The 19,063-nt window shown below is 45.8% G+C and overlaps 1 protein-coding gene across 8 annotated transcripts in view; it reads right to left on the minus strand.

Annotated features, from left to right (window-relative positions):
• The window catches only part of Arid1b (AT-rich interaction domain 1B), a 389,392-nt gene that overhangs the window by 56,430 nt on the left and 313,899 nt on the right, over nucleotides 1–19,063 (minus strand). For all 8 annotated transcript variants that reach the window (XM_045159613.1, XM_045159608.1, XM_045159611.1 and 5 more), the window contains one exon: nucleotides 12,951–13,130. In XM_045159613.1, the coding sequence (XP_045015548.1) occupies nucleotides 12,951–13,130 (180 nt within the window). The remainder of the gene's footprint in view (nucleotides 1–12,950; nucleotides 13,131–19,063) is intronic.

The raw sequence follows: 19,063 nt of genomic DNA on the forward strand, positions 1-19,063 counted from the left end.
TCTTCCAAGTGTCCCATCCCATGGGACACCTGCTGGTTGCTGGCCCGGTGCTGCATTTATAGAAAGAGTGCTTTCTGAGTCCTGGAAGTGCTGGACTGGGCTTTTTGAGACCTTTTCCCCAAGCTCTTCCTGTGAGCAGGCATTTGGTTTCCTCCCTGACTGCATAACCCCACACCTTGCAGATCTTTTGGCTCTTGCTTTTATTAAACATAAAAGACATACCTAGCAAGCATCTCGAGGGCCAGACAATAGAGTGTGTAGGGTGGGAGGACAAGGAAGGGAGAGGGTAGGGGACACAAAACTGGACCCAAACGGCAATGGTACCATAACGTTCTATATCCTAAAAGCCAGACCAAATGGTTCAACCTTCGCCAGGCCCTTAGAGGGAACACGCGAATCACAAGACCCTGGAGAAGGTACGATGGAGACTGACCTTAATCTTTTGTTTCTCTTTCTCTATTTTTCCCCTCTTCTTTCTCATCTCTCTATATCTTTTATATTACTTATCTTTTTCTTTCCTCTCTTCTAGGCTGCTGACCTGTAACTCCCAGTACCAGCAGGTGGCTATCATCCACAATGAGCTTTTGATCAGAGAGACCTACAAAGGGTCCCAAAAGTAGACAGATTTCTGTCAGAGTACTTGATGACCCACCAAAGGTTAGTGGTAAGACCATACTGCTGAAGACACCATATGCTGTGGGCACATAACATGGAGTGACATGGCTGGAAGCTGGAAGAGAGTCAATCCCCAGACAGTGTGTCTAGTGCCAGAAGGTGCTACATGGGCAACTGGGGGAAAATGACCAATATCTGTCCAGGGAACTCATGGTCTAACCTACTTATCAGCAAATAACCTGTAGTGATGCTCACACAAGTGCAATAGTGACACACAGCCATGGTGGGGAACCAATGGCTCTCGATTTGGCTAAGTGATCTGCTCAGTGGAATGGAACTCATAGCTGGAGCTGGGAAGCAAGTCAGAACCATATCCAAACATGAGCCCGCTCTCCATTATCAAGCTCCCACCAATCGTGGGCTAGAAGAGGGCCTACACCTATTAAATTCTCTCTAAAAAATTAATGCTTATCCCGTTTATCTGGTGCTAACTTTACCCTCCTTTGGAGAATCTGCTTCTCTTTATCAGACAGACACAGATCCTAAGGAGAGAATAAGCCCATCATGCCTCAAAAGGGCCCCAGGTGAAACTAATAATAATTGGGGAAACAAGCAAGAGTGCTGTTTTTTTGGTGAACCTGATACCAGCACAAGGGTGAAGGAGATAGAGAACAATCAACTCCTACCAAACCAGATATCCAGAGACACAGAGGCTCCCAAGACTTCATCACTGAAGTAGACCTAAAAAGAACCCAACATGGTTCAGGTAAACTCATGGAAGAGGGGGTGGAAAGAAAGTCAGAGCCAAATGTTGGGTTATGACAAACACAGACATTTCCTCCTACCCATAAGTGATGGCTAACCCCACAATGCATGACCCATATTCCATGGCAAGGAGGGTCTCTGTGGCGGGGAGAGGGCAGAGAGAAGGCTAACAATCGTACCAACTTGACTGTCTTCACTGAGTATAAAACTAACAATAAAAAACAAAAACATCTCATTTGTAGTGTGAGCACGTAAGTGATTCACATATGTACACTATCTCTTGGAGGCTAGTTTGTACCCTGTCCCAACACTTAGTTAGTGACTTATGGTAAGAAACCTTTCTCATTGCAAACGTATGTGCTATTTGCTCTGAAGGGAAGTAACACTTTTATCTTGCTTTAAAACAATCATTTACATATGGCTAAATTTTTTTTTTTTTTGTGAGACAAGTCTAATAGACTGACCTCCCCCTTTTAAAAATATTTTTACTTATTTGACACAGAAAGAGGGAAAGAGAAAGGGCACGTCAAGGACTATAGCCTGTAGGCACTGCAAACAAACTCCAGATGCATGAACCCTCCTTGTGCATCGGGCTAACATGGGTCCTGGGGAATCAAACTTGGGTCCTTTGGCTTTGCAGGCAAATGCCTTAACTGCTAAGACACCCCTCTAGCACTGCTCCCCCTTTTAGTGTGAGAGAGCAAGAGAATGAGTGAGTGAGAGAGAGAATATTGGTGTGCCAGGGCCTCCAGCTACTGCAGTTGAACTCCAGACACGCGCGCCCCATTTTGCACATGGGTGACCTTGCGCGCTTGTGTCACCTTGTGCATCTGGCTTATGTGGGACCTGCAGAGCTGGACATGAGTCTCTAGGCTTCGCAGGCAAGCGTCTCAACCCCTAAGCCATCTCTCTAGCCCATGGCTACATCTTCATGTGGCTTCACTAGAGGAAGCTGTTCCCGACCTCACTGTGCTCTGCTTGTGGCTGGGAAGGAGAATGCTGCAACAGGCTCTTTGCATCTTGGTGAGCAGAGCAGAGGGTGACTGGGTCTTGGTGTGGTGGCCTGCGCTCTGCTCCAGGCTCTCTTCTGTGGCTACAGCGCTGGGGCTGCACTTCCACAGCGGGCGGGCGGGCGGCCAGTGAGGCCGGCCTGGCAGGCGCACCCCGCCACGTGCAGGCCCACGCTGGGGCTTCCAAGCCCATTTTTCTTCAACCAGTTGGGTCATCTCAAAGTCACATGTTCAGGAAGTGTGCTCTAGTTATACAGGCCTCTATTTTGGAGAAGAAATACAAAATCCTTTTATTTTTCTTTGAAGCTTTAAAGATTCTCCTCATTAGATTCATGTGTCCTGATAAAAACACTTTCTATAAATTCCAAAGGGCTTCCAAGGCCACCGTGGACGGAGCAGAGGCTCTGGCGTTAGTCTAAGCACTGGTTCCCATGCTGCCAGGCATAGGAAGCGGTCTAACTTCCCTGCACATTGGTGCTGTCATGGGGAGGAGGGGTACTCAGGGGAGACAGGTAAGGGGACCGGCACCGCCTGCACTGCTGCCTGGCAAATGGTGGCTGCTACTGCCGGCACCCGGAACAGCCGCCTTCCAGCGCCTCCGAAGCTGTGTGGGCGGGCGAAGCAGGGTCTACCCCGACGCCTGCATACTTGATAGCGTTCCTTCTTCCCCCAAGAAACAGAACCCAAATGTGTAAGCCAAGCAAAATATGAGAGGAAAAAGGCAGGAATGAGAAGTACGGTCTTCTTTCCATGTTTCTCTAATAGATTAGTAATTTCTTGGCACCAGCTCTGACAGAAAACAGATGGATGCAGCATTAGGCACAATGAAGGCGGCAGATGCTGGGCAAGCCCACCTCAGCTGGACTGCTCCTGCAGCCAAGTCCAAAAGCCCACCGTTTTCAAGTGGGTTCATCTTGGCACACAAGCTTTGGAAAATTGGTCACAAATGAATTCACATTTCAACCAAACAGGAGTTAAGTCAAGCACCAGAGAGAGGAAACATCAGCTAGACTCTATTCAACTGACCACCACTATATGAGGAGAAATGTAAATAATTTAATATCTGACTCCAGAATATTTATATTTGGTAGCCAATCAATAACCCAACTTACTGCTTTTATTAAACTGCTATTTCCATTCCCAGGTGAGATTATGCTCCTGCTCTTCAAGACTATAAATTGTACAGTTCTGCCTTATTCCCCATAATGACAGGGACAAAAAGCAGGTATACTGCAGAAATTAGACCCTTTACCTTGGGAAAAAACCAAAAGAAACAAACAAAAACCCCCTGCATACTATGTACACATTAAGGCTAAACATGTTTCTATGTCTTAACCAATTATGTCAGTGATGTTTACCACTTCAATCTACCAAACATGAAGTCGCATTGATTGAGCTATAACTTATAGATAATGACAAGTGTATACAATCCTTTCACTACCAGTATAATCAGGACACAGCATATCTTTCTGCCCCTCTGTAGTCAGCCTCTCATGCTCAAGGTCAGCCACCGGTGTGGTCTGCTCCTGCAGTCCTGCGTCTACGATGCCACGTCGGCAGAGTCCATGGCTGGCCTCTGGGCACAGGGATTCTTTTACTTGGTGGCCCCCAGTGTACACAGGTGCCGGAGGTTTCCATCTCTGATGAGCAGATTCTACTGTGACACTGGTTCTGGTTTTTGGCAACTGAGAACAGAGCTTTGGTGGATCTATGCTTCATTTCTCTTGGAAAAAAAAACCAACTAAAAATGAGAGTGCTGAGCTGTATGGTGAGTGCGTGTCTAACATACTAGGAACACGCGGCACGGTGGCTGCGTGAGTCTGTGCACGTTCCCTCCAGATGCTGCAGAGTTCTCAACAGCAACACCAGCACCTGGCATCTATGTTCTGAAGTACTGGCCATTCCCACGGGTATGTAACAGAAATCATGGTGACTTTCTTTTATTTATTTGCAAGAGAGAGGGAGAGAGAAAGAGTCAGATAAGAGAATGTGCGCACCAGGGCCTCTAGCTACTGCAAATGAATTCCAGATACATGTACCACACTTTACGCATCTGGCTTATGTAGGTCCTGGGGAAGGTGGACCTGCATCCCTTGCGTTTGCAGGGAAATGCTTTAACAGCTAAGCTCTCCAGCCCGACTGTGGCTTTCTTTAATCTTCATTTTGCTCATAACAAAAGATCTAGTATGTATATATATATTTATTTGCTGGCAAGCTCCTTTCTGCGTTAAAAATAGTAATATTTTAAAACTTTTTTCAACTCTGTCTGTCTACTTTGACAGGCCACACAGTCCTCTTTGGGTCATAGATCAAGTAGTTGAGAAGACCACAAACAGAAGTTCAACATGAAAGCTAATGTACCATTTTTTGAACTTGTATCAAGGCATTGTTTTTCCCCAGATCAATATGCGTTTAGACCTTCATTAAACCATGAAATTTGCAAACATGCTGCATGAGGTTTGTGAAAGGGCAGACCCCATTACCTTACCTTACAGTACCACCTCAGTGTTTGACTTTTGGTAGTTTTTTCTGTTTGTGTTAATGAAAACACCTCTAAGATGTCAATGACAAAGTAATACAAGCTCAGTGCAGTAAACACAGAAGCACAAAGCAGAGGGGTTAGCCTTAGTTCCCCACCCCCCGCCAAAGAAGAGACTACAACAAATTACCCTCAGGTATGGGACAGCCCACCACCAAGCATCCAGGCTGGGCAACCAGCCATGCCCGATCTCAGGATTCACTGTAGAAATTCTGATGAGGAGGCTCTTCAATGCCAGGCTCATGCCAGCTGCACTAATGGGTAGGCTGAGGTGACAAAGTCAGAGTTCATGTTCTGTGGCAGAGCCAGGCAAAGGGAGGACCCAGAGTGTAGCACCTGGTGGCCATACCCATGACGAGGAGTGAGGGGTGCTGTCCAGTGGCAGCCAGCAGAGGGCCGTGCTGGGAGAGTGTGCTGCTCTCAGAGAAACACCAAGGCTCACACCAGACACTGACCTGGGGACACAGGCGTACACTCAGATGCTAATCTGCTTGTGTGTGTGGCTTTCAGAGAGCTACTTGTTACTACAGCTCAGTTTCCTCATTTATGGGAAGGGGCCAATGAAAGATGATTTCTCATATTGTTGCTATAGGGACAGATATTTTAATAATGTTAACTATTGCTGGACAACTTACGATGCAGAGATTCAAGCTGCCAAGGGTCATACAACAATAGTGACACCCCACAAGACCAGCATGACTCTGAGCCCCATCAATATTTTGACATGGAGGACAAAAGGAATGAAACAACAAAACACAGGAACGAATACCTTGAAAGAGAACGGTCCTTGGGATGTCCAAGTGCTCTATAAACTATAAAACCTACTCTACCAGAATAAAGTTCTCTGTAAAAACAGTAAAAAGCCTGCTCTACTAGAATAAGCTGTGAATCAGTGAACAGGTATGACTATGTATTATTACACACCAAATTTTACTTCTATGATGCACAGAAATTCAAATTTCTCAGAGGAAAGTATAAAAGAGTAAGTAAATGACATTACAGAAGACGTAACCTCAAAGCAACAGACTGAAACAGTACAGTGCGCAGGAAAAGAAATGAAGACCCCAAGAGTCACGGAGCCCCCACGTCACACAGTGCAGGGGCTCCGAGGGGTGGAGCCAGGCCTCCACAACCGGGCTGTAGGCAAGGACCACCTGACGTGCTCTGCCTGCGGGCAGACAAGCTGGGGGTCTTCTGAAAAGCTACTTGGGAAGATTCTTAGAGGTCCATGAAGTGTGATCCACTTGGTAACTTTATGTTTTAAGTTTTCTTGGGGGGGAGGCCAGGTCTCACTCTAGCCCAGGCTGACCTGGCACTCATTATGTAGCCCAGGCTGGCCTTACACTCATAGCGATCCTCCTACCTCAGCCTCCTAAGTGCTAGAACTAAAGGTGTGAGAACTATGCCTCGCTTCCAGCAGGGAGCTTCTTTTATTTTTTTAATTAAAAAAAAATTTTTTTTTTTAATTTGAGAGCAACAGACACACAGAGAAAGACAGATAGAGGGAGAGAGAGAGAATGGGTGCGCCAGGGCTTCCAGCCTCTGCAAACGAACTCCAGACGTTTGCGCCCCCTTGTGCATCTGGCTAATGTGGGACCTGGGGAACCAAGCCTCGAATCGGGGTCCTTAGGCTTCACAGGCAAGCGCTTAACCGCTAAGCCATCTCTCCAGCCCAGGAGCTTCTTTTTTAATCAAAAATAATAAAGCCAGGTGTGGTGGTGCACGCCTTTAATCCCAGCACTCGGGAGACAGTGGTAGGAGGATCGCTGTGAGTTTGAGGCCACCCTGAGACTTCACAGTGAATTCCAGGTCAGCCTGGGCTAGAGCGAGACCCTACCTCGAGAAACAAAACTAACTAAATAAAATAATAAAAAAAAAAATGGCAAAGCTACAACAGGAGCCTCAGGAAAAAGCCCCTTGCTTAGTTTAGAGCAAGCAGCAGGTCCACAGGCTGTATAGAAATACTGTGCACTATTACCGACTGATGTCAGGCCTGCTGACAGAGCCTGGGAGCAGTTTGTTACCTCAGTGGACCTGACCACTCCTGCCGATGCCGCTAGCCTTGACTACAGAGGTTAAATCAGTAGCTTCACAGGAGTGAACTTGATGTAGTTCTATGTTTTTTTTTTTCCTGTTTTCATTTTAATTTGATTTGTACTATGAATCTTCTGACTTTAATTTCCCTCTAATTCACAAATTTTGATCGAACCATGATAATAATCAGTCTAAGACAAATTCATCCTTACATCTTCGGTATGCATGAATGCAAGACGTGAGCACTGACGGAGCTGCTTACATTTACCCACTCTGGCCAGACAATGATCTAATTTAGTTTTCCCCTAGTAATGGAAAGATTAAGTTTAGAATATTCCTTTAATACAACAAATATGAAACATAGAAAAACGCTTTTGCTTCCAACTGTCAATTCCAGTGTCAAAAAAAGAGAGAGCTACTATAGTGAGTGTCCGCAGGTTGGAAGAAAGAAGCGCAAGGTGAGGCGTGTGGCGGAGTGCCTTGGGGAGAACTAGCCCTTGGAAAGCTAGGAAGACATGTGGTCAGTCTCCGTGAGGGTGTGGGGCTCCCATCAGAGAAAACATATCCATGGGCAGGTATACTTTTCTCTGGGGAAGGCAGGCTGGATTCAGTCCTAGGACCAGAGCTGGGCTTTTCAGACTAGCAGGGAGTCCTGGGTCGTGATGGCAGCCACGTGGACTCTCAAGGAGCAGAGTGACAACTCTGGACACTTACACCTTGTTCCTCTGGAACTGAAAGAGTTGCAAAATTACCATGTACTTCAGTGAACTGCATTCCCTTCAATTACTATTATTCGACTTTTGCTTCTGCTATATTTGTAAAAATGGAACGAAAAAAGGAAGATCTCATATGGTGTTTCATTATTTTAAAGACCTTTAAAACCCTTCTGAAAATATCTTCGCCAAAGTAACTGGAAAATAAAAATCTTATTAGACTGACTTAGGAAGCTCCTCTGAGTCCGACAGTACGGATGGAACAAATGCACAGCGCCAGGCGGTGCCCGCGCTCAATGGGGCAGCTGTGTGGTGCCTGCAGAGACTCCCGATGCTGCGGCGTGACGGCCGCGTGCTGTGCGGCCCAGCTCAGGATGCTGTTACTTCCTCCAGAACTTAAATTACCTCTTACTTGTAGCAGAGATATGGCCATACCCTTACTTTAAAAAAAAAGTATTTGTATTTATTTGAAAATAGAGAATGAGTGAGAAGGAAGGGAGGAGAGCGAGGGAGAGACAGCGAGAATGAACAGGCACGCCAGGGCCTCCTGCTGGTGAGGACAAGTGGCTGCGGAGGGTCCTGAGGAATGGAATCCAGGCTGCAGGCTGGGCAAGCAGTGCCTTCCACTACAGAGCCACCGCCCCAGCCACCAGTGACACTGATGCACAGAGTATTTGTCAGCAAGACGCTTTTCTAGAGAACAGAAATAAAAGCCTGTAAATCAAACTGATTTTAGCTCCCTTTGCTCCAAATTCTTCACTAATAATAAATGCTAATTACAAAATTTCTTTCTGTTTGTGAACATGAGTCCCTATAGTTGCCACTCTGTGTAAATGCACTGCAAAGAGCTTTACATGTATTGCTTAAAGGCAGAAAAGTGATATTCTACATATAAGTATACTGTAAACAAACATGTTTCTACATTTAGATTAGCTTCATCTCCCCACTTTTCTTTTGGAGATAGGGTCTCACTCTAGCCTAGACCTCAACGCAGTCCTTTCACATGGGCCTCTCACGTGCTGGGGTTAAAGACGCTCAGAATTAACTTCATCTTATTTGCATATTTAAGGAATTTACACGTACAAACACACAGATCCATATGTATTTGGCATGTGTACGTGTGGGGTGTGTATAGGGCAGAGAGGAATGTCAGTCCTGGTGACACCCGCCTCCCCGTGATGGGGTCAGAGGAGCAGGCCACCGCGCCGGCCTCTGCATGTGGTGCTAGCTGAGCTCAGGGCCTCGCGCTTGCAGGGTAAGCACGTTCAGTCACAGAGCCACCCCTGCGGCCCTTAATACACACGTCCGTCATATGTATTTCTAATGTGTCCATCCTTCAGCAATTGGTGGCTATTTTTCTCTTAATCTCCTTAATATCTTTCTATTTGTTGTAGTGTGTGTGTGTGTGTGTGTGTGTGTGCGTGCGTGCACGCGCGTGTGCCCCATATGCCTGCCTGCTGTGAGGGTGCCCACCTCTGGTGGCAGGAGAGTACCACTGGGTGACCCACTTCACTCTCCCACCGCGTCCTTGTTTGGTGCTCGAATCTACTGATTCTGGAGCTCGCAGGGCTCCAATGGTTCTTGGGCCTCTGCTGCCCTGTGGAACTGGGATTCTGGGTGCACATGGCCACACCCAGCTGCTCACAAGGATCTGTGGTGGTCTCAGGCTTTTCCAGACTCGCACACCTGTGCAGCAAGCACACTTAACCACTGAGCCATCTTTCCAGCCTTCTTTTTAATTTTTGTTGAGACAAGGTTTAACTCTGTAGTCTAGGCTGACTTCAAACTTCTCACAAGCCTCCTGCCCAAGCATCCCCAAAGCCAGGATTATAGCCATGAGCTACCATGCCTGGGTTTAGTATTTCTGATATATTTCTATAGTTCTGGTTGCTCCTTGGACACAAGCAGTTTAGCTTTGGTCTCCCTTACAGCATACTGACTGCATGCACACTAAGGCGAAGCCCATCTGAGGCCTGGGGGACAAGCAGTCAGTGGTCACTGAGTGGCCCCTGCCATCACTCTCCCTAGATCGGAACCCTTGCTACTTGTGGGGGTAAAGGGACAAAAACTCAACCACTGAAAGTTTGGTTTTCTCGCCTGCAACCCAAGGGCTCACTCACAAGCTTCCTCCTCACTCAGAGTGGACTACTCGGTCACTACACTGGAGGGCATGCTCACCTTCTCTGTTTCTTCCTTGCGGCAATGAGGTAATAATAGATCCTATCTTACGGCACGCTATGAGCATGACAGGAGCTAATGTGTGACAAAGCTCAGAACGGCACCCCATACTCAGTGATACCTTTAATAAATGCTGGTTTTAAAAAAAATTTGCCCCTTTATTTTGACACAGAGTCTTGCTATGTAGCTGTGGCTGGCCTAGAACTTGCTTTGTATCCCAGATTAGTCTCAAACTTGTTATCTCCCTGTGCTTGCTTTCTGAGTGTTGAAATCACAGGTATGACTGACCAGGTCTAACCCAGGTTGTTTTTAGTAGCAATGATTTTAGAGATGATGTTTCTGACAGTAAAATAGTCAGGAAGAGGAGAGACTAATGACTCCTGTCTTCCACAGGAGTGTGTCTTTCCAGAGACATTACAACTTATCACAGGAAGACACCAGCTGAATATTCTACTGATAATCTGAGCACTCAATTAATTGGAAGACTAAAAAAAAAAAAATTTCAGCATGGGGGTGGGGAGGTTCCTTCCCTAAAAGGACCACTAAGGAGAAATGCATAAGTAAGCATATTCTGTGATTAGAATGAGAAAGTCCATGCGAGCTGAGCCATTTTCTGTCACTTAGGCTTGTTAAGACAAGGCAGGAGGCCAGGATTTGAATATGGGCAGGACCAGGACACAGTTGTAAGCTCATGGCAAGGCATGTCGGTGCGGGAGGGGCCACACCTCAGAGCAGAGGCGGACATGGATGCCACATGGGAGAGGACAAGGCACATGGCGAGGATATGCAGGCACTGGTGTGGGGTCCCTCGCACACCAGAGTGCTGGGTGTGGGAGCACCCTTCTCTTAAACTATTTCTACCATAACCTGCAATAAGGAATCCCAAAGAGCCTTCTTGACTCAATGACTTTGTTATGTGGGGACTAGGGTTTTGTTAGTTAGAAAAAAAAAAAGACCCTAAAATTTTGAAGCAAAATTTAGGATCACGGAACAATGGACTTAGAAACAACTTTCAAGGTAATGTAAGCAACCAATTTCTTCATTTTCCAGAGGAAAAGTAATTCATAGAAAGACTAAGCAATTTCCCAAAGATATATAGCAGTTTGGGTGAGAGTTCTCAAATGAAGAATCATCAAATTCAATGATTTGGGAAAACTGAGGGATGTTTTCAAAAAAGATATCTATTCCGCAGAAATTTCTTCCAGGGTCCCAACTCTAACAGCACAAGCTTGAGGATGTTTCAAGAGCCTCCCCAGGGGCTGGGAAGACGGCGCAGCACAGGAGCTTGCTCTGTGAGTTGGGACCAGAGTCTGGATTCCCCACACCCATGTCAAGCCAGATGCTAGTAGTGCGTGTGTCTGTAATCTCACCGCACCCAGGGCAGTGACAGGCAGTCACCAGAGCCCTGAAGTTTGCAGGCCAGCGTCTGGCCTTCCTAGCGGCAAACAAGAGAGACTGTAACAAACAAGATGGAAAGAGAGGACCAGTCCCCAAGAGTGTCCCTTGATCTCATGTGCGTTGTGGTATGTGCATGCCCATACACGCACACGTCATGTACACAAACACATGCATACACAGTTTCCCCACATATTATGAACAGAAGAGTGGTACAAGATGGAGTCGTAGTGGGGTGCACAGGTCACTTCTGAGGAGTACATGATGCCTGTGTGGCTTTAAGGGTTAAGGCCTGAGCTTCAACAGCCTCAGTTCTGAGAACAGATCGCCCTGACTTTGTCTCCAATTACATTTTGAGGAAAAGCCCACATTTTCTGTACGTACCACAATTTATAAACATGGTCTTTTCAACATAGCTAAGGAACCCAGATTTGGCTATGAAGATCCCCACTCAGGCCTCCTAAGAGGTTGGGCCACAGGCCACTCTGGCTTAGGGTTCGCTTTTGGTCAGCTGACTACTCGTCAGTCACCTGAGGCTGATAGCAACAGGCAGCTGGGATTAAACTCCCCAGGCTTGCTGGACGACACCATGTGAATGGAGCCATGGGAAACAAGTCTCCTTCCACTCTGACCAAATGAGAACAAAGGCTTGCCTGGCGTATTCTACTAGAGCTCTCCTAATGGAAAAGTAGCTGGAAAGGAAATCTAACAAACCCACGTGACAAGGGGAAACACCATCCTGGTAGCACTAAAAGTGCCTAACCACACACTGGCACTTCACTTTAAAACTGTGAGGTTCGACCAACAGAAGCTCAACTGGGAAGATGCACCTCAGGATGCTGGCTGGTCAGCATGGGTGCCTACTTCAGGCCTTGCCAGGGTCCCTGAGCCTCACTGTAGCTGGTTCACTAACAGATACACATTCCCCCCCAGGAGGTAGCTGCCTCCTGTGGGCAGGTCTGCCTCGGGCTGCAAGTGGAAGCATTTATGACCCTTTCGTGAGTGGCGCTCATCTTCACTTGGAATGTCCTGGTGTTGCCAGACACAAAGAATGCCCAAGAATTGTGCTACATCATCTCAGTCTCTCTCAGTTATCCATTAATGTCTAATTTAAGTACACAAAACATAACTAGACTTAAATCTTACTGCCAAAAGTGACTTCAGATGCGTGTGTATGAGTAGCTCAGGGTTACAGCCTTAGAGGCTCTGTGTGTATCTGGCACACCCTACACGGGCTCCTAACAGTGCAGTGAAGCATTTCCCCACTTCTCCTCAGCTATCATTGGAAACCTGCATGTCTCAGGATAAGAATGGGGAAGTCACACAGGCCCTGACAGTGGGCTGGGGGGCAGAGAGGGCGACACCATCCTAGGTGGGAAGCTCATGGTCCTATCAGGGTTTACTCAGAATCTTGTGTGATGAACGCTAAGTTTTAAATCTGAAACTTTCTGAGGACAAGATTGAGATTTTGGTTTTTTCTCCACCAAACTGGGAACTAAGTCATAGACGAAGTTCCACTTTTTTACTGGTGCCTCACATGGGGTGCACGTACCCTGAGCCCCCTGCATCTGGACATCAGTCTACCAGATAACAAGTAACGGAGCTGTAGGTGTTACACTACTGAAACACTGAAGAGCTAGCGTATTAAGAAAATCCTTACCACCCCCTGCAATGCGTCCTGCAGAACCTTAGTAGCCTTACCTTGGGGTCCATACTGGCTCATCTGTGGACCGTAAGTGCCACTGGAGTTACTCTGCTGAAAGCTACTGATTCCAGGATGCATCTGGCCCCCAGGAGAAGGATGAGGTGACATGGATGGTCCTGCCTGCTGCGGTCCATACTGAGACATCTGAGGGTTTCTCTGTGAGCCTGCCATGAAACCTACAAGGGAAATAAATAGAAACATGTAAATACAGGCATCTCATACTCTGCATACTCCAAAGTGGCCACGGGACTGTGAGAAAGGTAGAGGGGAACAGGGACAGCATGATGAGATTTCCCTAACAAAACATCCAAAGACATCTCAGGGGAGGTATCTGGCAGGGAACAATGGGTGCAGCATGTTCTTAATCCTGGATTTGACCAGGGAAATTTCTAGGGGAAAGGAGAAAGGCCATGTCACCATCACTACCCTTGTAGACAGAGCTCCACTGGAGGAACAGGGAGAACGGGGCGGCCTTCACTTATGCCGGAGTATGCTCCATGTGGTGGAGTTCAGACTGACTCACCCCCAATCCCCGGCAGCTTCCGGGACAACAGCTATTCAACTAATCAACTAAGCAGCCGAAGACTTGCCCCTGGCAGGTGACCCTGATGCCCTGGAGGTTCTATTTATGTTCAGCCACCAACGTCCTCCCTCGAACATGCTGTCGGTCATCTTGCCCACCACACAGCCTGCTGCTTCTGTCAAAATTCCCTTCTTCCGGGCTGGAGAGATGGCTTAGCGGTTAAGTGCTTGCCTGTGAAGCCTAAGAACCCCGGTTCGAGGCTTGGTTCCCCAGGTCCCACGTTAGCCAGATGCACAAGGGGGCGCACGTGTCTGGAGTTCGTTTGCAGAGGCTGGAAGCCCTGGAGCGCCCATCCTCTCTCTCTCCCTCTATCTGTCTTTCTCTCTGTGTCTGTCGCTCTCAAATAAATAAATAAAAAATTTAAAATTTAAAAAAATTTATTTAAAAATTCCCTTCTTCCCCTCAGCTTGTCTCGATGGCTACTTCTAAAATGCCTCTTCTGCCTCTTTATTTCCATGTCTTCAAAACCCAGTCCCGGGCAGGTTCTCTCTGTTGCACTTCAGCTGTCTCCTCTCACTCCCCTGCACCGCACCCCCCCCGCCCCCCGCTCTTTTTGATGTACTTTCTATAAAACTGCTAGAATTAACTTTCAGGAATCAAAAGAGGAAATCAGTTCTCCATGTAACATCCTTTAAGGTTCCCCACCATCCCTGAGATTCAAATGCCAGTATCTGATCTTAACCATGAGGTCTTGCGTGGTCTGGTGGGTGCCTCACTTAAACCTCTTTTCTTACCCCACCCATCCCCTGGTCCTTTCTACAGGATTACATCAAGCTCTGTCCCTCAATAAAGTTTTGTTCTCTGCCATCCCCTCTCCTTAGAGGGCTCCCATAAGCCAAGTCCTCTTCTTTCAGGTCAGCGTCCCCTGACCATTTATGTCAAGCCAACCTTCCTTCACTGTCATCTCTCATCTGTCCTCAAGGCATTTTCCTAACAGTGAGCACTGCAGGGTCCGGGTTGTTTTTTGACTTGTTTATCCTCTTTCTCATTGAAAGTCTCCACAAGGGCAAGGGTTATGTGCTTAATGTTACAATCTAAGTCTCTTGCAGAGTTACGTCACATTGGGTGTAACCACAACCACCTTTTTGGAGACGAGCTCTCACTACGTGGTCTTCGATGGCCTAGACAGCACTTGCTGCATCCACCACACATCCCCTCGTCCTGGGATGACAGGTGTGCACCACATACTGAGCCGAAATCCATGTTTAAGTGCCTGGATGCAGACATCACACACTGCAGTGTGTGCTGAGCACAACACAGCACGTACTTCTCCGTCGGAAAGGACAGGTCTAAATAATATACTTATGATGCCAGGGGCATTCACACCAATAGCTTAGGCAAACCCAGGCATGTGCTATCAAAGCAGCAGGCCAAGAAAGACAGTTTGAGAGAAAGACAGCTCTCGAAGGGAGCCTGGGCTTCTGAGTGGAGGCCTGGCTGGGAGAAGCAGGTTGTGCCTGTTCAGCAAAAGCCAGAGCACAGCTTCAGGGCGAGCCTCCGGGGCGACCACAGGGAAAGACAGGCCTGCAGCTACGGCCACGGAGACCTGGGAGGGCGAACGCACATGGGGTCCACTCAGATCACAGTTTACATTTCAGTAAAAACAAAAATGCAACTTCTGCCTAAAGAGACATAAAATGAAAGCAAGTAGAGCTATTCCTTATGATCCTATTTAATTTATTTATAAAGATAAGTCTTATAAAATTGGGCTCAATTGGCAGTTCCCAGATATAAATCATCATGGAAAACATTTGCTTTTCTAACCTGAAAACAAACAGATACCAGAGCACTAAAATTACTATAAACGACTGCCTCTTAGAATGGTACATGAAATATTTATCTAAGCTTTATTTCAAAATTCTCCAGAGTTTCAGATGGAGTTCTGTTTAATAATAATAAAAAAGTGCTTCAATTCCACAGCAATTGTGCGTGACTGTATCTCTCTCCGAGGAGAAGGGCTGTTTTTCCCTTGGCCGGTTAGGAATGGTAACTGGAGCCCTGTTAGCATTCAATTTCTCCTCAGCCATGAAGGTGCCGTGTCCAGGCTTCCAGCCCAGGACTGAGCCATGCCCTTCAGTTTCTGCTGTTCATGGGTGGGAGGGAGTTCGGAGAATTCTTACCCTGCGTGAGTCACTTCTTCATTTCTGGCTATTTGCTCAGTCTTGACATAAAAATATGCATCATATTTATATAATATGTATATTCATATACATACACACATCACTTGACAATTCCACTTGAACCATCCAAATTATCACTCACATTTTGCAAAAAATGGAGTTTGTGAAAAGGCTTATATTTAAAAGGAAGAAGAATCTGAACTAATTCAAATGAACATGTCATGGCATCGAATCTTGGAACTTAGGGTCAGTTCTTCTGTGGGGTGTGAAATTCACCTCTTTATGTAGAAATTAAAATTGGAAAATGGATTTTTTCTCCATTGACTTTGTAATTACTCCACTTATAGGTTTCTACCCCTTCTCCCCACCTTTCTCTCTTTCCCTCTTCCTTCCTCTTTTGTCTTTCTCCTCTCTTCCCTCTTTCCCTCCCTCTCTTCCTTCTTTCCTTTCCTGCTGGGGATGGAACCCAGGACTTCACACAGAACTGAAAAGCTCTCTACTACTGAGACACACTCCTAACACAAAATAGCTCTTAAATTCTTTTCAATTTTGCATAAGAGCTACCTCTTTTGCTGTGTTCCTCAAAGCGACAAAGGATAGTGACACCATTTCCCTGACTTATGCCTCAGCTACCACCAGCTGACTCTGGGAAAAGGTGGTCTGGATGACAGGACTGTGTCATGGGCTACGATTTAGTTGGGGAAACAGGTAGAAGGAAGCAAGGCAGTACATGTGCATTGTAGCTAGTTTTGTGACCTGAGCCCCAGCATAATGTTTCTTAGTCCCTGTCACATCATCTTATAATGATATGAGGTTCCTTTAAGGCTCAACGGAGGCAAAACACACACGTGTTCTGCAATACGAAAGGAAGACATGACGGTGGCAGGGACTGCTTTAATAAAGTGCCAAGAAAACCTTCTGACTCCTGAACGCCCTGCACATTCGAATGCAGTTCTCAGCTACACTGAGCAAGCTGAACTTTGCGTCTCCCTCTGTTTTATTAAGTACGGGGAGTCTGTATCACCTGGGCACCTGCATAGCTGTACACATCCCAGCAGAGCCCGTACCAAGGACAGCCACTGTTGTAGTGCATCCTTACTGAGGTGCTTCACAGCGTGTGACTGCACTGTGTCTCTCTTCTCGGGAGTCAATATGGACTCTGGCTGAAGAATATTCTGGTTCCTGTTCTGGAACTGTGGGCTTTGATCATTTGTCTGCACCTGTTGGCCCATCTCCTGACCAGCTTCCAGAAGACAGAGCTGTGATGCCCTGACTGCACAGGTCGCAAAGCCTGCCTTGCCGTCTGCAGAAGGTCAACCCCTTGGTTTGAATAATACCAACACTGACCACGTATTGCTGTAGCAGCAAAGTGGTGGGATGTGTGATGTGTCTTTAAGGTACTGTAATGTGCACCATGAGGAAAACACTGAATGGAACTGGGTTAAAGGTTAGAAGGCCAGTTAGGAGTTCAACCGTGGTACATAAAACAGACTCATGATCAAATGCAGTAATCCCACTTAAACTACCTATCTATCTATTCTTCTTCTTATAATTATTACTGCACTGGGGACCCGACCCAGGGCCTTGTGCACACTGGATAAGTGTTCTACCACTGATCTACACTTATAACCCTTAATACTTCCAATTTTTAACAGTTGTGGACTATCAACACAGTCCTCTAAATAGGTTGATGAAAAATGAAATAAAAGTTACGTGAAAAGGGCTAGAGTTGAGACACTTGCCTGCAAAGTCAAAGGACCCAGGTTTGATTCCCCAGGACCCACGTAAGCCAGATACACGAGGTAATGCATGCATCGGTGGTTCGTTAGCAGTGGCTGAAGGCCCTGGTGTGCCCATTCTCTCTCTGCTTCTTCCTCTCTCTCAAATAAATAAATGAAAGTAAAAAATATTTTTTAAAGTTACATGAAGAGGTATTTCTATTTTTTTTAAAACTCTATTGGCAAGCATCTGGCTTTACCTGGGTACTAGGTAACTGAACTCAGGTCATTAGGATTTGCAGGCAAATGCCTTAACTGCTAAGCTATCTCTCCAGCCTGGTAGTTCTACTTTTCATCCTACATATAGAAAAAGTACATGTTTATTATTTGGTTCCTCATTTGTGAAGTAGATACAATTGTATTTGAATCACAGGGCTGCTGTGAGTGAAAAAATGCTGTCATAAGAAGGTCTGGTGCCTATAATTTCCCAACAGAGAGTAGACAGGACAGCCTCCATACAACCCAAGTGGTTAGCAGGAGAGGCAGCCCAGGGTAACAGCAGCATGGGCTGGGCACTGTCCTGGAGTCCAGGTCTGTGTGGAAACCAGCCAGCTTCTTTTTTTTAAATTTTTTTTGTTATATTTATTTATTTATTTGAGAGCGACAGAGAGAAAGAGAGAGAGAGAGAGAGAGACCCCTTGTCCATCTGGCAAACGTGGGTCCTGGGGAATCAAGCCTCGAACCACGGTCCTTAGGCTTCAGGGGCAAGCACTTAACCGCTAAGCCATCTCCAGCCCCAGCCAGCTTCTTTTCACCTCCTGAAGGGCTGCACTCAGCAATGGAGACACTTCAGCTGTAATTCTCTATGGTTCCACCATAGAACTTTTTTCCTTCTATAAAAATTGGGTCTGTTATATACATATATGGAAAAATATATATGATTATTTGTGGAAGTTCTTGAATTGTTTTGGTTGTTATTGCAAATTCCTTATTTTGAATGACATCATAAACATTTTAAGAGTTCCTCTGCCCACAAAAAGGACAAAAAAAAAAAAAATCAAGACTTCAACCAAAAAATTCTCTACCTATTTATGGTGACATAATATGAATGTATTCTGTTTTCAGAAAGTTATTATAAAATGGAAGCTTCTGACATTGTTTGAGAATAAAAAACTGACAGCTGAGAGAATGCAGCTGCATGTTTAAAAGGTGTGAAATTTTTCTAGGTATAAGCTGAGTTTAGAAAACCCAACTTTCTAGGAAGGAAAATTCAGAAAGTACAAACTGAATTTCCTGTACATTTTGAAATCATATTGAGTTATTAAATGTGTTAAGGAATTATATGTCCCAAGTAAACATCTAACATGGGAAAAAACTTTGGACTAAGTACTAAATTAGATAACTACTATTTCTATATATTCATATTATATATAACATATATGGTACTTATATAAAGTAGATTTCTTAGAAACTCCATGTGAAAATATGATTTATATTTTCCTCCATGTACACAAGGGCTTTCCTAAGTAAATGTATTATTTTTGACTCCTGTGTTACAACCCATAGACACTTGTCTTTCCGTATTGCAAATGAAGATAGGCACATTTCAGACATGAAGTCATACCCTTTAGTTAAAAAAAAAAAAAATTGACCAAAGGCGGTCAGAAGAAACACACACTTTCTGCTCT

The sequence above is a fragment of the Jaculus jaculus genome, chromosome 9 (assembly GCF_020740685.1).
Source record: "Jaculus jaculus isolate mJacJac1 chromosome 9, mJacJac1.mat.Y.cur, whole genome shotgun sequence".
NCBI classification, from domain to species: domain Eukaryota; kingdom Metazoa; phylum Chordata; class Mammalia; order Rodentia; family Dipodidae; genus Jaculus; species Jaculus jaculus.